Source organism: Trachymyrmex cornetzi, unplaced genomic scaffold (genome assembly GCF_001594075.2).
Source record: "Trachymyrmex cornetzi isolate Tcor2-1 unplaced genomic scaffold, Tcor1.1 scaffold223, whole genome shotgun sequence".
In the NCBI taxonomy this organism is placed as follows: domain Eukaryota; kingdom Metazoa; phylum Arthropoda; class Insecta; order Hymenoptera; family Formicidae; genus Trachymyrmex; species Trachymyrmex cornetzi.
In genome coordinates, this window is record NW_017296881.1 from 2,720,035 (window position 1) to 2,737,705 (window position 17,671).

At 38.1% G+C, this 17,671-nt stretch overlaps 1 protein-coding gene across 4 annotated transcripts in view; it reads left to right on the forward strand.

The window, feature by feature from the left end:
• The window catches only part of Tsp26A (Tetraspanin 26A), a 111,330-nt gene that overhangs the window by 88,875 nt on the left and 4,784 nt on the right, over nucleotides 1–17,671 (forward strand). For 2 of the 4 annotated variants that reach the window (XM_018506263.1, XM_018506261.1), the window contains exons 3-8: nucleotides 7,409–7,482; nucleotides 7,900–7,974; nucleotides 9,014–9,112; nucleotides 13,098–13,226; nucleotides 13,341–13,391; nucleotides 14,999–15,109. In XM_018506263.1, coding sequence (XP_018361765.1) covers nucleotides 7,409–7,482; nucleotides 7,900–7,974; nucleotides 9,014–9,112; nucleotides 13,098–13,226; nucleotides 13,341–13,391; nucleotides 14,999–15,109 — 539 coding nt within the window. The remainder of the gene's footprint in view (nucleotides 1–7,408; nucleotides 7,483–7,899; nucleotides 7,975–9,013; nucleotides 9,113–13,097; nucleotides 13,227–13,340; nucleotides 13,392–14,998; nucleotides 15,110–17,671) is intronic. The other 2 variants (XM_018506262.1, XM_018506260.1) reach the window with 1 other exon arrangement.

The window sequence follows — 17,671 nt, forward strand, 5'->3', positions numbered from 1 at the left end:
GGAGAGTTATAACTCTCTTCGAGTACCGAGCTAAACTTTAGTTTTAGGATTTCCTAAAAGTGATCTTAGAAAATTCTGATTATAAATATGATATATAAACAACGCGTTATCGTGATAGAAAATTATGAACATTTTAATTCTTTATGCGAAATTATTCCTATAGGGTAAACTAGGGTATTATGGCCATACGGAAAAGATGGCCATAGGCCATAATTTCTCCAATAATTGATAAATAGTGCATTTTTATAGTCATTCTTAAAGATAATCAATATTTACAGTAGTTCATATGAGTACACTGTTCAAAATAACAATATTATAAATATTATCTAATATTTTTTTTTTTTTCGACTATCTGCAAAGTTTTGCACGTGTCTGCTAAAAACTGTTATAATGTCTAATAAATTACAGTTAAGCTGCCATAATCAACATTACATACACAATAAAGGTACGTAAATTGCAATGTGACCTATAATTAATACTTTTATTTTCACTATTTATTTATAAATACTATGGCTATCTTTCTTAGTACCATGGCCATCTTTTCCCTAAAAATCAGATAAGATGCATACTTTGTAATATTTTGATAAAATTAAAGTTCTGTTAAGTATTTTCTTTTTAATTTCGATAGTATTTGTTACTTTAAGCTTCAATGAAAGTAATATCCCAAATATTGTTACAAAGTAACAAGAATAAATGTATGTTTTATGCGTTTTAAAAAACTATGGCCATCATATCCGAGTTTACCCTAATATCACTTTGAAATATTTTTTCGAATATTTGGAGAAATTCCACCAGACCATTAGCGAAATTAATGCGTGAATAATAGAAACATATTCAACTGAAATTTGCTAACTTTTAGAAATATATTCAAATGTAAATTCTGATTATTTTGGGGATTTAAGGATTTAAGAGATTTATATCCTCTTTTTCAATTTAGAACAATGTGAAGTAACATTAGAAGCGTACGGGAGATTTTCATAGGTTATGGAGGATGAAAATAAACCGTAATAAAAAAGAAGGGAAATTACCCGAATAATGCGTCGGCTGATTGCGGTGAGAGTTTCGCAGTTTTTCGACATTTGGTGCGTTCCCTTGGTAACAAAGACGGTGACGCAATTTTTCCTCAGAACTATCAGCGAAGAAGTTATCGTTTCCATCAGCGGAAACATTTCGCACGACCATGCGGTCGTAACTTAATTTCTGTATTAACGCCACTCGGGTGCGCGGTGACCTCGTAATGGTTGCTCGAGCATTCGTTCTAATTCGTCCGCGATATTTCGCGCGTTTCCCTCGCACGGAAGTCGCGTAATGCGCCGTCCGACAATAGCACGGATTTGTAATTTGGATAAGGTCAGAGGAGCTATAGCTTACCTCTGCGAGAAGCAAGCATGACGCGAGCCGGAAATTAAGGTGTCTGCATAGTCGTGAATTTTCCGAATAGTTTAAGTCCTCGGAGAAAAACAAATTCGTTAAAAACCTCATACTTTTTAACTGTCCCCCTCTTTCTTTTTTTTTTTACTCTTCAAACTCGGCAGAAAGAATCTGCCATCGAAGTTAAGGTCGCGAATTCCAGGACGTCCTATAAGTACCTTTCGAAAACGAGGGATTTAAGAGAGCAATGTAACGGTGTAGAGACAGACTATTTACCATTTCCACTTCTTATAATCATTCAACCGAGACTCCCAGCAAGACAGACAGACACATAGCCACTGCGGTGCTTTGAAGTTCAGCCTCTGTCTGAAGTTGAAATTCAATATCTCATCGTCTTATATTATTCGGGTACGCGCTTCTACGCTTTACTTCTCAGAAAACAATCTCCGTACAACTGCACGCGTTGGAGATTCGAAAAATTTTCATCTCGCTATAGTCTGATTTATGGAATACTTTTTTACAGATGCGTCAGAGGCTAATACCAGAAAGTTAATAGACCATAAATAATTTGTCCTCTTTAATGTAATTATTTTAAAAAATTGAAAGGCAAGATAACACGTTGGCATCCTGTCATTATTACGTCAAGAAAGAACCAGCAATTATTCTTAGCACCCTTCGGGTTGATGTGATAGGCTTTTACGTTCGCGTCAAGTAATTTTATTTATTTACAGCTATAACACATAATTAATAATTACATATTAATTTTTTCCCACAAGTGGATATATAGTTTCGTTTATCATGCAAGTGAACATTTATCAAAGTGTTTCATAGAGCTTGTTTGCGAGATAATAATTCAATTTGAATTAACACAGCGACTGCATTGAATGAAGGGGTGAGAATAAAAGTAAGTGAGAGAGAGAGAGAGAGAAATAATCGGTATTGTTTAAATTTTATATATCGGTGAGAGAGAAAAATAATCGGTAGCTTTTCCAAATCGTTCTCTCGTAAACTATTAAATTAGACGGAATGATGAAATGAAAAATAATGTCCGTTCCAAATAATCGTAATATATAAAAATGATACTACGTGATTCTGTTCAAACGCAAGAACTCTTATGAATCGAAATCTCAAAGGTAATGACACAATTTTTTCGCCACGAGGATGGAAGATAAGTTACGTGCACGCGACATTATCGGCCATTAAAGGGTGCGTTTTGCCTAACGCGCGAGAGGAAGAGCTTTTTGTCAGTCGCGATCGTGACAACCTATTTTCACTCGTTTTCACATGATGCTCGCGATCATTAGTGTGTGCAAAATATGTTTCAGTATATAGATGCAAAGTGAATACAGAGATTCTCCTTGAAAAGTAAGAGAGAATCGAGTTTTATGATAACACTAGAAATTATGATTTGTTCAAACATCGAAACGTAACCATTTATATCTTCGAATCTTCAAACTCTAATTTTCTCGTCAAAAAACATTCGATACCCTATTTTTACGTTGAATAACTGTAAACATCTCTGAATCATGGCGAGAACCTTGCGAGATTTTGGAGGGCCAACGGAACACTAATTAAAATGGATACGACGGATACGGAAGGGTTAAGGGTGCGCTGACAGAAAGCGCATTCGCCGTCGTCCCCCTCGATACATTTCCATTAACTACCACAGACTCTCTCTCCGTTTCGCGACGCGAATGTAATATTCTGTCGGCTAATACACGTACTCTACCGGCAAATAGACGCAGATTGTGCGCTTCGGCCCTTCCACTTCCGCGTTTTCCTCTCTTCCTCCCCCTTCCCCTCTCTCTCTCTCTCTCTCTCTCGCTCTCTTTCTCTTCCTCTAACAGGAGGTACCAAAGTTTTAATTGGATACGAGTCAGTGGTGAGGTGACAGACACAAAATTAGGACGAGGTCATCTGCGTCCGATTTATTTCGCCGGTCCTCCGAGTTGCGTCCCTCGCAATGTTACAAACGTCATGTTTCCATAGTCGTAGGAGAATGACATTCCCAGTTAGTCGCCGCGGGATGTGATGCCATGAATCGAATTACACACCGAATGTGTACACGTGGATTCCGAGAGATTCTGCGCTCCGGAAAGCCGGCCGCGCGCTTTCGAAGCGGTCAGCCGTGCGCGCGCGCGGTTTCACCGAGCCGTAATAGTGAGAATGCTTTCGGGAATGCTCGGTTACCAAATTCAAGCCGTTACGATTCGGAGATACGACGGTTGGCCAGGTTGGCCTGCGGTACGGCGACGTTCTCTGCGGGACGTCGCGCGGTCCAAATCGAATTTGCACGTGATCCGGCACGCCGGAAGAACAACGGACGGTACGCGAGTAACCGCTCGAGTACGAAAGTAGGAGTCGATTTGTGGGGGCTCATCCATTTGTTTGCCCCATGTGTCCGTAGAAACAATTCCCTCGAAGTTTGAAGAGAACAAAAGGCCAATGCTCGTTCTATCGTCACCTTAGTCGAATTCACTAGTAGCAGTACTCACTTTCAATTATTCGTTTGACGGTATTGGAAGATATTCATTAAATTTTCATTGGAAATTATATTACATTGAAGATAAAGAGAGAAGAGCTCCTCTCTTCTCTCTTTATCTGTAATGTAATATAATTTCCAATGAAAATTTAACGAATATCTTCCAATACGGTACAGTGCATAAAGCAGCGAATAAGTTTTTGTATCTACATCGAATGTGTTATTATCAGTTTTCCTTTTCTCTCCCCCAGAATGAAACTGCTAATATCCGATGTAGGCACAGAAACTTATTCTGATAGCTGATTTATGCACTGCTCCTGTTTCGCGAAGATAAATATATTCAGTTAATTTCGTTATTCATTGCTACGATTGTAATACAAGCTAAGCAATATTAATTTAATATTTACCGTTCGAAACGATATTTGCGTTAATATTTAATTTCGCAAGTGAACGGCGAACTATCCTGTTGTTTGACTTCGAGTCATTAAATGTTTGTTCAGTGCGGTAGTAGTTGAGATTACAAATATTCGCTGCAGCTGATCAAATGTCAATAGAGCACTGCTGGGTGAAAATCTTAATACAACTGTACGTAATGTAGAAGAAAATTTGTTGGAAAAATCCTACAATTATCGGTCGTCATTCAAGCAACATTTTCATCGAAGTAATCGACGTATTCTATGTACCTTGTGTATACTTAGGAAAGCGACGCGCTTGTTAATTATTTCGTACTTGCGTAGTATACTCTATCGACTTGAGCCTGGCTTTTCGATTATCTCATGCTCCAATTACTTCCATTTACTTTGACGAGTAACTCTGCCTCTTCCGGCTTGCGCTTAATTTAGCGTAACGGTTACCAGATAACAACGATTTAGACTTTGCTACATTACGAAAGTTATAACGACGATCGAAAGCAGATTACATTTTTAGCGAGAGAACATTAATGCTTAGAATTAAAAAAATTATGCTGTAGGCGGATATTATGAATGTCTTATTCGTCGCGACATAAATCCGCCATTTAACAAAATTAATCTAAGTTTCGTAATCATTCTTCAAAATTCCTTAACAACGTAAATACATTTCAAAAAAATTAATCCATATTTTCCAATGTTTATCAATCCCGAAACGAAGTTTGGAAAAATACGCGTTCGAAAATCCGCCTAAAATTATTAGCACTGTCGCCTGCCAAAGTCGCGAGATATTCCAAATAAATTGTAACTTGTGCAAAGAGAAATACTAAATCCCGGATTACATTTATTTTCCGCGCTTAAATAAATGCGATCGCAATTGAGTGCTGCGTTTTGATTTCTATCCGAGTATACACTCGTCCTGATCGAACACACCGTAATTTCAAATGCTTTTAATGAAACATCTGTAATTTTGGGTACTGCAAATTAAATTAATTGCAAAAAACCGGATCTAATTAAAATCACACTACAAAAGTATCGACTTCTATTACTCACGGAATACATAGACCAAGGAAAGCACGAAAGGCCTAGGGCCTAGATTATTTTGTATACATCGATCCTCTTTCCTTTTTTTTTTAGTCAATGAAAACCTACTAGAATCGAAACAGATATTATTGGTTCGCCGTTATATTCGCGTGTCGCGAGACGAGATCAAACGTATACGTTCCTCTATCCTGCAACTTTATTACCATACGACATAAAGCAACGTTGCGATATTGCAAGAGTGGCAAAGTCCTTTCGTCTGCCATTGACTCACACCTGGCCCCTTTACGAAACATTGATTGCGTATACCAAATATTAACCCGAATACGAGTTTAGATACAGCGTACAAAGCAAAATGTCTTTATAGTAAAAAAGAATATGTATTTTTTTTAATAGCAATAATTGCATTTATCATTAATAAAAATCCATGTAATTAAAAAAGCAGGTATTGTACTTTCATATGCTTAACGTATTCAACGTATAAAATGCCCTGTAATAGTTTCATCCTGTATAAAAATTTTCCAACTGCTCTTTCAAGTAGGTACACGTTTCTACATTCGCACTTTTCGTTTTTCTTCATCGAGTTTTTTATTCGAGCGCAAAGCGTTTCATCGTTGCCATTTTCTTCTAGTTCGTGGCAAGGCTTAACAAAAGTTCCGAAAGTAAGTCTGGACTAATTATTCAGTTACTTGAAAGAGCTCCGTTCTACGTTCCTCGTCTCTGCTTTACCATCGGATTAAAAGTTACCCCCTCATTTCCGGAGCACGTTCTAAAATCTTATAACTTTCGATGATAGATAAAATTTATTAAGTCCGATAGCGCCGAGTTTGACTTTTAATCGTTTTCTCGATGCAACTATAAATTCTCTAATACACCCAAATCATCTCTATCAATGCTATTTCAACAAAATCTGCTTTGAATCATTTCAAACGTTTAATTTACGGGAACTATATATGTATATGTAGAAATATTATCTATTTAAACTAGAATTTATCGCTAAATCTTTGCCAAGAATTGATAAATGTTCTCAGTTTTACTACACTCTCTTCAATATAAAATATAAAATTCAATTTTTCAATTCTTACTCTCGAAAACTTTGTTGCAAATTTATGTGTATAATATACGCATGAAAGCTCTCTTAATAGTTTTAATGCAAACGTATTGTTTTATATAGAAATTAATAACATTTGCATATTAAATAAAAGGCAAAAAAGTTGCTTGAATGCACACCGATTAATTGTGATAGCAACGAATTTCGAACATTTGTGCTCGCATACTTTTTGTTAGCGTACACACGGAATTGATTTAACGCTCATTACGCGGCACGCTCGTCCGCAGGTAGCAGATAATTTCATAAATATTCCGCATTACCATTGGCGCAACACGGTACTGTTGATGACGCACTCTCGGCAAATTCAATTGGAACGCAGAGGAATTTTAATATAATTACTTGTGTAAACTACAAGCGTTCGCAAACCTACGTGTAATTAATATGTGGCGTATGTTCGTAAATCAGAGTTGTTACACAAGTGAAATTCCAAAACTACGAATTTCCTGATGTTGCTGGCTGATAAAAATCTCCTCTTTGTGAATCAAAAATTAAAAAGAAGAATGATAGTCAAATAAATATATAAAGAGGTCAAATAAAAGAAGATACTTTATATATATTAAAATTATATGTGTAATAATGTTAATATATATATATACATAATTTTATATATTATTACGTATATATAATTTTTTATGTAAACACATATACATAAATTTAGATTTATAATCTATTGATTTAGTTAGAACGTCAATTACTATCTAATAAATATATTCTCTTTTTCCTGATTTTCTCCGATATTCCCGAATCATTTCAATCCTTCTGACTCAGCTGTGATTAAGTTTCCGGTTTTCATGGTTTTTTCATGCACTTCGTTGCAAACCTATAAATGTATCTGGGAATTCACGCCGGCATAGCATGTCGATGCAGGAATGAATTCACCGGTGGGACCCACGCTCATAACTCACGATTATACGATACATTGACGAATGCATTCGTGTTCTTCGCGTTACATTTCGTGCGATGACGAAGTACCCGATACTATTTATTCTGTTGCAGGTACAGTGACATTTATCATCGGTTTCACGGGATGCGTCGGCGCGTTACGGGAGAACACATGCCTCCTCGCCGCGGTGAGTGTCCTATGGGATTCAATTAAGTTCTTTTAGAATTACTTTAATTGCTCAACATCTTTCGGATCTTCGAACTTTGATCGAGCTTCCGATTCGTTATATGATATCTATGGTCTATCATTGGCTGACCGCACGCGATTGAACGAGAGTTTGCTCTTTGAGAAATGTAACGTTTAAAAGTACTTAAAACGAAAGGCTCTGCTTTCTTAAATGGCGAACTTTTGAAATTTAGAGCTTCCCTCAAAAAAATGAATCGTTGAAAACATGGTTCTAATGGACCATCAGTAAGTAGGACAATGATAAGTACTCTCCCTTTCGCTCTTTTCCGTTCCCCCTCCTCTCACTCTCTCTGTCTCTCTCATTTCTCAAAACAATCTCGACAGAATTAATTTTAATTAAATTAATTTTATGTTGCAGTACGCGATATTTTTAGCGCTATTGCTGTTAATGGAAATGACTGTCGGTGTTTTGGGATTTATCTTCAAAGATTGGGTAAATATTATGTACTTCGTATAACAATAAAGTCATTATATATATATATATATACGAGTCATAATACATTAATAATTACAGGCAAAATGTGCCAAAATATGAACGCGTATATATCATGTTTAAAAATACTTGTAGTATAAACATATAAATTTAGTGAACATTAAAATAAGATATTACAGGTAATTTGTAACTATATGATTTAATATTATTTGCACATTGCTCTGTGCGCATTTAATTATTAATGATATTTCGCAGATGATATTTCGCGGAACAGACAGCTTTCCTAAAATTTATCCTGCACAATTATACGCAACATTTTTAAGGCAAGTGTTTCTCGAGACAGTTCCACTGTGTTTATTCGTAATCGTTTCTACTTACCGCGTTTATTAATTCAGTAGTTACGAGAAGCGTGGCTGAATTATCAAAGCGAATATGCCGAATGCACTGTACAATATATTCGTCGGTGCATATTTCACAATCTCATTCGCTATGAGTATATGTATACACCCGCGCGCGAGGAAGACGAACACGTATATAGAGTACAGTCTAGGCCGGGCGCCGACGAAGTTTGCGTATAATTATGCAGCAGGAGAGTTCCTGGGTTACTAATTAATTCCATTAACCGTATCCTTTAAACATGACGAGAATTTTCTCACGGTGGAAAATTTCGGACAACCAACAAACGTGCCATCGTATCCCCGTACTCGCACGCAGCTCGCGTTTTAATGCGCGCCATTCTATTTTACGACCGTCGGAAAGTTAAATTCGTCCTTGAGAGCAATTGCAACACTTGTGACACTCGTCGATCATCGAGAGGAAATATTCTGAATTGGAAATCACTGATCGTAATAAGACTTTGTAAAAATTACGAAACCTTCGACGCACGATCTTATCAGATTTTCTTTTCTCTTATTTCGGGCGAAAAAATTGAGATAGACAGATTGAAAAATTTGAGAATCGATCTCAGAATGATAATCATGAATTAATAAAAAATAGATTCAGTGACGTTAATTAATATAATATTTTATTCACTATGCAGATAAAATCACAAGCTACGGGGGGCTTCCAAGCGTTCATTATCCACTACAGAGAGGATCCTGATCAGCAGAATCTCATTGATTGGATTCAAGAAGATTGGGCAAGTTGATTATATCAAGAATTCAATTATACTACTATAACTATTAAAGTAACTTAACATACGGCGCTTCCTTCGCGTTTCGTTATTCCCCGCCGGAATAACGAATCATCGAAACCGAACGTGTATCGGCAGCCTTTATAAGCAGGCGCGCTCGCCTTTCTAAGTAGTGCAGGAACTCGTGCGGTCAGACGTTTCCCGAAACGCAAAGCTCGCGCAAACTTTGTCGAGTAGCCGCAGCACGAAAATCTGGCCAGGTCCAGATTCCGAATGCCACGCGGCGGCATCCAAATGGCGCGTAATATAGTAGCATTCGACAATCGATATCCAGTCATCCAATTGTGGTTTATGAGATTTCAATAGAACCGCTCGGGTACACTGCCGCAATTTCGGTAATCCTATCAGTAGAAGCTAGTCGATGGTAAACCACACACGCGCTCGCACGTTGCACCGCACGTTACCGCCGAACTAGATCTACCGAAAATTTCATTCGATTCGCTATACTTTACGAGCACGGGGCGCGACAGTGATTTACATTCGGCCAAGTATCTAGCAGAACGAGAACCGCGAGAATTAATTTAACCAACGAATCCGTCGCGCGGTTAGTGGAATTCAGTTTGAGTAAAAAGCGGACGCTTCGCCACGAGAATGAAGTCGATATCGTAACATGCCATGAGAGGTTTGCGTCGTTTCATAGCCATACAGACGTGACGTAGATTGTCGGATTCATCGATCAATATGTACGTACACACATAAATTATTACGCGACGCGAACACATACGGAAACATTTGCAAACTGATTCGGTTAATGTTTGAATGCGCGGGTTTTGGAACCGCTGATGAATCCGCAAGCGTCGAATTACCACCACAATTCCATCATCGGTGGACCATCGTGTCTAACGGATTCTCATTCCATGATAGTTAATACAACAATTCGCATTTTAACAAACTACACTGTAAAATTCACAATTATGCTCAATTGGATGTTACGTTTAATCATTTCTATAAATCTGCCTCTACTCAATACGTCGTTAAAACAATTAACAATTTAACTCAAAAAGACGTATTATAATTTTTACTCAAATTTAGTATTGTTTACTAAGTCAAAAAATACTTACTTTGAAACTAATCGTAGAAATAAATTGATTCATATCTTGACATATATGGAAGTTAAAAATAATAAAATGTTCTTTTTTTATTGGAATTGAATTATTATTGCTCCTTTAGATATCTCCTATTAACAGTATAAGTAATATAAGATTATTAACAATATTGTATAACACTTTTTCAGTCTAACAGTCTTGTAAGTAAAAATTATCAGAAATTATATTAAATGAACACATTTATGAGTACTCTATTCTTGAATTCCGAGGTTAGAGACCCTCACGCAGAATCTGGCCACAAGTAATTCTGTCAAAATCCTACGAGAGAAAAGATATACTATAATCTCTTAATTGAAGTTATAGAGTGAGACAGTAAAAGTTAAAGCGAGATATGTATATACGGGGAAGAAATATACATATATATATCTCTTTCTATTTCGTAGGATTTTGACAAAATAATTTAACCAAACTCTGTCAAAGATCTCTGCGAAGGCATTGCAAATTCTGTAGGATAGATTTTGCGAACGTTGTGACACGTAGATACATACAATATCATGATTCACTTCGGATTCAATGGCATTTTAGAGGAGCAAGGTGATTCCGTCTTATCTAAAAATATGACTGTCGATTTCGGCGCGGTATCATCGAACTCATTAATCGATGGTCGGTCGATCAATTGTGGTTTGCGAGATTTCAATAGAGACGCCCGGTATGCCGATGCGCAATTCCGGCAATCCTATCAGCCCTAGGGAAACCGAGGCACTACCGAGTTGCCATATACCGCATTGTCTGACCCCGTCGGGATTCACTCGGTACCATTTATAGGCGGTTAATGAAATGCTTAGTACTTCGACTTCGTGCGGTGGCGCGGAGCGTATTTACCGTCGCCATCCCACTTATGAATTGGCTCAACTTGGCCGGTTCGGTCCGATGCGATCGATATACAGGATATACCAAGAGAGAGTACGTCGGCAAACGAGAGAAATTCTATCCTCTAAAGAACTTCAAGTCGATTTTTCCGTAATAAATATTTCATTCTATAATACCGCTCTGCACATATCGTTCTTCAATATTGACCAAAAAAATCTAAATTAACTTTCTCGTTATCATTCGGAGATCGTATAATGACGGTAATAAACTGAAATATGTAGCACGAAGATTCTGTTACATTTCGCCTGAATTCCGATTGTATTTCATCGTTATATGTTCTAGGTCTATCGGTTTAAGCGTACGGCGAAATTCTCTCCCACAAAGAGAAATCGATGGCGAATCGCGCTGAGCTTGTTGTTGATCTCTCTTGATACAACCTGTACAGCCGTCGAGCGAATAATAATTAAATCCAGCTACAATCGGAAACTCGTATCTCGTATCTCAATACTCAACTCGCATTCGCATCTCGTATGAATATTCCGCGCGCCAGCGTTTCGTATTATGAATATTTGATTGAAACAAATTGAAACGTTACCGCACGAATAATTTAAATAAAATAAAATGAGTACGCTGAAAACAAATCAGTTAAATTACGTAGTTGCCTGGAATTCGGGCTTGATATTATCTTTCGATGCTCAACACACCGAGCTTTCCCTTTCTCCCACGATATCGGCTTTGCGTGATAACCACTTCTTCTTATATCGTGATAAAGAGAATCGCCTGATTAATCGAATTCATAGGAAGCACGTGCGAAACGACAAATGAGGCACTCTCACATGCAACTCCGTTATTAATAATTGAATTCGTGATATTCTCCCTATCGATTTTCTATTTTTAACCCTATGCAAGAATCTAATACACTTCGCGCCGGGTAATTCATTTTTATGCCGTTTAATTAAACGTGAAATATCCCCCATCTCGCGGCTACTGTCGTACCGAGAAATACGAATATATTCCCATGGTTAATTAATTATACGATAGAATCGCGAGATATACGTGTGTGTTCGCTCGCTGGACGATTAATCAAACACATATAGCATAATATTAACTAGCGATGTAACGTATGTTACACTTATTATTGGCAAGAGATTTTCCCAAACGAATTGACATTTGCAAAATCGATGGATTAATTATTGCAGACAATCGATGCAAACGCTATTACACAGTTATATGTGGAATTAATGTCACGTTTAAAGGAAACTTTATCATTCTTTATAAAAAATTCATCTCTTTGCTGATTCTTACATTTAATGGCCGGATTAGCGTGAAAAAATTACTGAACCAAGCAATGGGGACACATACGGGTAGTCGAGAAAGTAGAATAGAAGTTTCAGGCTCGTATAGAAGACAGATATTGGGGTTTAATGAAGGTCGGGGACTTCGATCGCGACCAAGCCTCCTTGCCAACTGAATCCAACTCACGTCATTCCATGGCCTTTTTCTCCTTGCCTTAATACCCGGCTCCTTACAGCGAGATCTTTTTTTCTCTTACGTTTATTATCCCGGTGTCTCCGGACCGGACGATGCTTTCTTCCTTTCTTATCGAACGATCCTTTAAATCGCATATTTAATATTGCCCCGGCTGAATATCCAGCGCAGTCGGAATTATTTATGACGGCGTTTGAAATTCATACTCGCTCGTGATATTCATCGCAAATTTGACCGCGATTGATCATATCGCCGCCAATGATGCAAAATATTCCGAACCTTAGAGAATATTTTGAACGCGATTCCCTGACTTCGCGGTCTCGCACGGATAATGTTCTCGTCTGCAAACGAAAATTGCGACGAATTTCCTGCCAACTACCACACAGAAAACGACGAAATCCTGTAGATGTGTGAATCTCGTAAAATCCGTATAGCAATAAGAGACTAAAAATATAGCGGTTCTGTTAATGCATGTATATAAATGCATTACGTCGTAATATTATAAAATTTGTCGTTTTATTTTTCAGTTGCAATGTTGCGGCATCGAGGGCCCGAAGGATTGGGACCGCAACAATTATTTTAATTGTTCGTCGAGCGATATAGGCTCGAGGGAAGCGTGCGGCGTGCCTTTTAGCTGTTGCAAGCGAAAACCTAATGTAATTCTCTCCATACTGATTATAGTATTCGCGTTGCTACCGCATTGCAGAATCATTTTCCATCGGATATTAATTCTATCGTTGGAAATAAAACCGTCTTTTTATTTGTTTCAGGAAATCATTAAAAATAAACAATGCGGTTATGATGTAAGAAAGCCCAGTTACGTAAGTATAGCATCTTTATTTTATCGCTAATATCAATAAAGACATTTCTTAATTAAAATATTTATTTTTGTCGTATAGTAAATAACGTTTATCGTAAAAAGCTCGATTTGAAAAGTTAATGATCGTGAATGAAGTAAAATGCGAAAACAACAGTTTTCCTTACGCAAACGTATTATTTTCGATGAAATATATTTTCGTCCCTTCTTACTTTATGTTTCCCCGTTCTTTGTGTCGGTCTTTAAGTTCATCCTACCGAAGTCCTTTTATCATAATTATATCTGATAAATTCCTATACCCTTCAAGAACTATTGTTAACTTATATACTCTATACACCCACATATTACGAGTAACACCGTGGCATCCCAACCGTTTCTAGTTTCGCCTTGTTTCCGATTCGAAACTTGCGTCATTTTGTACCACCGTTACGAAAGTACGGTAAACCAAGTGGAACGTGCCTCAGAGGGGCCGAATAATTTGTCTTTGGAATCGCGCTCTATCGCGCGCGAGGCCAGATTCGAGATAGCGAAGTAGTTTCTCCGGGGTAGTTTTGCGCGGGTCGCGCGCGCACGATTACACAATGTCTACAAGCGCGGGCAAAAACGATCCGGGTCAAGAAACTGTGGAACTTAATTAGAGAGAAAATGGTCGAGTCCAGAGGACGAGGAGAGAAAAGGGGAAGATAGGTTGAGGGCAGAGGGATAAGAACTTCTGTGGAGGCTTTATTTTAAGAGTAGGTATATCATTCCCGATGTAATGGCATGAAGCCCGCCCCTTCGCTAATTACGCTTTCATCGAGAGAAGCCCTCGCCTCGTCGCTTAATTATATTTTTTTGTCGGAGAACCATTAAATGCGCCGCGATGCGTTACGGGCTGATAAAACGCGAGTAAATAAATAATGATAAAGTGCTTTTTCCGAGCTAGTGTATTAAATGTCACCGATATTATCTACGTATATCTCGGCCATCACGGATACGCGGTACGTGTCGCATGTAAATTAATAACAATTAAATTCGAAACGATTATCATACTCGATCAGTTTTAGTTTGCAAATAAAAATAAAAATTCCAAACGCAGTCGAATGGTTCCCGTAAAAATCTGCTACACGAGAGGAGAGGAGAATCGACGTTTCTCTCTCTCTCTCTCGTGTACCACCGCGAATATACCCAGCCTCTCAATCGTTACACCCCACACTTCACGCAACGACGAGCATCACGAACACCTTATTATACTTCTCTTACTTTCCTCCTGTGGTTTAAACCTCTAACAATAAGTTATGCCCGCGCGTCAGTCGATAAACCCTCTTAAAGTTTTTCTCTCCCCTGGGGTGTGCTTTGTGGGTTCTCGTGGTATAAATATATATTTATACGTTCGTTGTGGATCGCGATTAAGAAGAAAACGCCACCGTCGTTTTTTCATTCATACCCAAAGAGCGCACTCTTGTTGTCGTCAAGGGAGGGAGCGAAGCGTAGTATCGATGTTTACTCTCGCGTTATCGGTGGACCGCAGCCACAACCAGTGGCGTAATTTCGAGTCTTTGAGCTCGAGCAAGTACCCTTGTGTGTCGCGCTTTTTAAATTATTTCTATTTATCCCTTCGGGCCAACGCAGACGGGAGAGAGGAGTATATTCGAGCGGGGTTGCCTAAGAGCGGGTGAGGAGTGGCTAGAATTGAACCTCGTACCCGTCGCTGGTACCGTGGTCAGCACCATGGTTCTACAGGTACTTTTATCCTGAAAGCTCTCGTCCGTTAAGCTGGGAAGCCTCAACTTTCTTCATTCATTGATCGACTTATTAATAATACATCGGTCACTTTTTTCCGCAAAATATTCTACTTAAAATAACTCGAAAATCAAAAGATATACGATGCTTTTACGTAAACAAGTTTACAAAAAAATCGAGCTGGAATATTATTATTAAAAGAAAATCTTAAAATGGTAAATAGAACGTTTAGATACTATATGGTATAATATATTTTTCCAGATTTCAGTCCTATCATATTTTTCCAGATACAGTTGTCTACGTAAACAGCAATCCTCGAGTGATATTTCTATTTCCGCGAGTGTTCTTATTTTATTCGGGCGGAATTGCGCGGCGACGAAGAATCTCCCGAGAAATACGAGGCAACGCGGATTTTCAGAGGAACCACGCCGCGCGTATGAATTTCGCGACGGGAGAAATACCACACCAATATAACGTTCGCGAGCACGGAGATTGATAGCGCAACCGCCGTCACGGAAGGGAAAGGAAAGTACGCGGACTATCGTTCGTTGCACTCGGCGTGACATCCGCGCGCGCGCGCGCGGGCGTGTATTTCCGTCCTCTAATACGTAACGCGCGCTATTACACCTCAATGGCGTTTGCCTTACTTACCTTTCTAAAGGCGTACCTACGTGCGTGATGAATATTCTAGACGCGCCGATCGATCCATTTTTACACCGACATACGGTGCAAAGACCGGAAAAAGTAAACTTGGGCAAGAACCGGCGGGCAGACGGAGCGATCGACCGAGCGCGATGCAAAGCGGTTTACCGTTAAAGCTTTAATTCCATTAAGCGCGATGCTTTCCGCGCGGTATGTCTTGACGCGACTGGCATTACGCGCAAGAAAGTTGCAATTTCCCAGCTTCTCGGTTACTTCAGTAAAGATGATTCGCTGTTTTGCGAACATGATCGCATGTATGTTAGATGTGTAGACGTAACAAAATTCTGCACAAGTCTCGAAAATCATCGCCGAATGCCCTTTTTTTGATCGAAGAATTCGAAATTATTTATCGTGAGAAATTCAATTTCGAGTCGATTTATTGTGAAAAGAATCAATGCAATGAAAAGGACATCCGGTGATTCGTGTTTATGCCTCGGTAATGTTCCACGACAGTCTGTATATTTGATATATCGTTTCAATTTCTGCTTGATACGTTTTGTTCAATAGCGTACGTTCGTTGCATTATTAAATTTAAAAATACCATTGTTATATATTCGCTTAAGCATATCTCTCCGTTATATGGGTCAGATAGCAAGTAAGTATCAGGAATGACGTGTACATCGTGTTTCCGATGCATTTTGTATCAATATGCGACAGCTGAGGGAGAATCGATACGGTAAGTACTACGTATATCCCGCTTCTAAACAAAAACGTCACGCATATGGTACAAAACTCGCGGTATGGTATAGCCATTGAAGTATAACTGTCCGAAGGAATTTTCTATTCCGCATGACAACACACGGTTCGTATTACAGTATTCAGTTGTGCGTGCACAATGTGCACCAAGCATCTCCACTGAAATATGTGTACTTTTGCAAAAAATCAAGTATGCCGAGTAGCCAATTCAAATATCTGCCAAACTTGCGGCCAACATTTAAAGTAAACGTCCCAATGACCGGACATGTATCTATGTTCGGACACTTTTACACATAATTTATTATTATTAATCCCAAATGCTATTTTTATTACAATATTATAATTTAGTTATATTTAAAAATTACATGTATTTTGTAATGTTGCTATTTTTCTTATTTTCTCTGCTATTATTTTATACATCTTTTTTAATTATAATTTTATGAAACGAACAATGGAGACTCATTACGTTTTTTTACTCTTATTAGTATTTGATTCTTGTATATCACGTTGTCGTATTAAAAATTAAATTATAATATTGAATTTAAAAACATTTGAGATTGATAATATTAATAAATTTTGTGCAAGTGTCCGGACATAGATACATGTCCGGTCACTGGGACGTTTACCTTAATAATGTGTTCATAGGTAAAATTTCAAGAGATAATATTTACGTATAAGAGTACCAATATGCGTAAAATATAATATAGAAATCTCATCTATTTTAGTGTTTTCATATTATATTTTACGCATATTCTTTTACGCAAGTATCACGATTGCCTGTTGAAATTTTACCTAATTATTGTTAATTCTCCAAAAAATGATTTCGAACGATAATCGTCTCGTTTTTTTATCTTTTTTTTCTCTTTCGGAAACGCTACTTTCTGCATTGTTAAGCACATTATACACCTTAATGAAGATAGGAGCGTAAGTCATAAGCGCGTGCACCGTACAACTATTCTATAAAAGTGTTTATACAAAGCTGACACGCGATGCAATAATATAAGTTTTTCCTGTCTCATAATCAGTATAGTAAATTACCAACCCACTGCATAATCTTGACGGCTAGAATTATATTACCTCACTCCGATGCGCAACAAACGTCCGAAGAACCAGTTTACGCGTCATAAACATGAGCGTTTCTCTCTCTCCCCCCCCCCCCCCCCC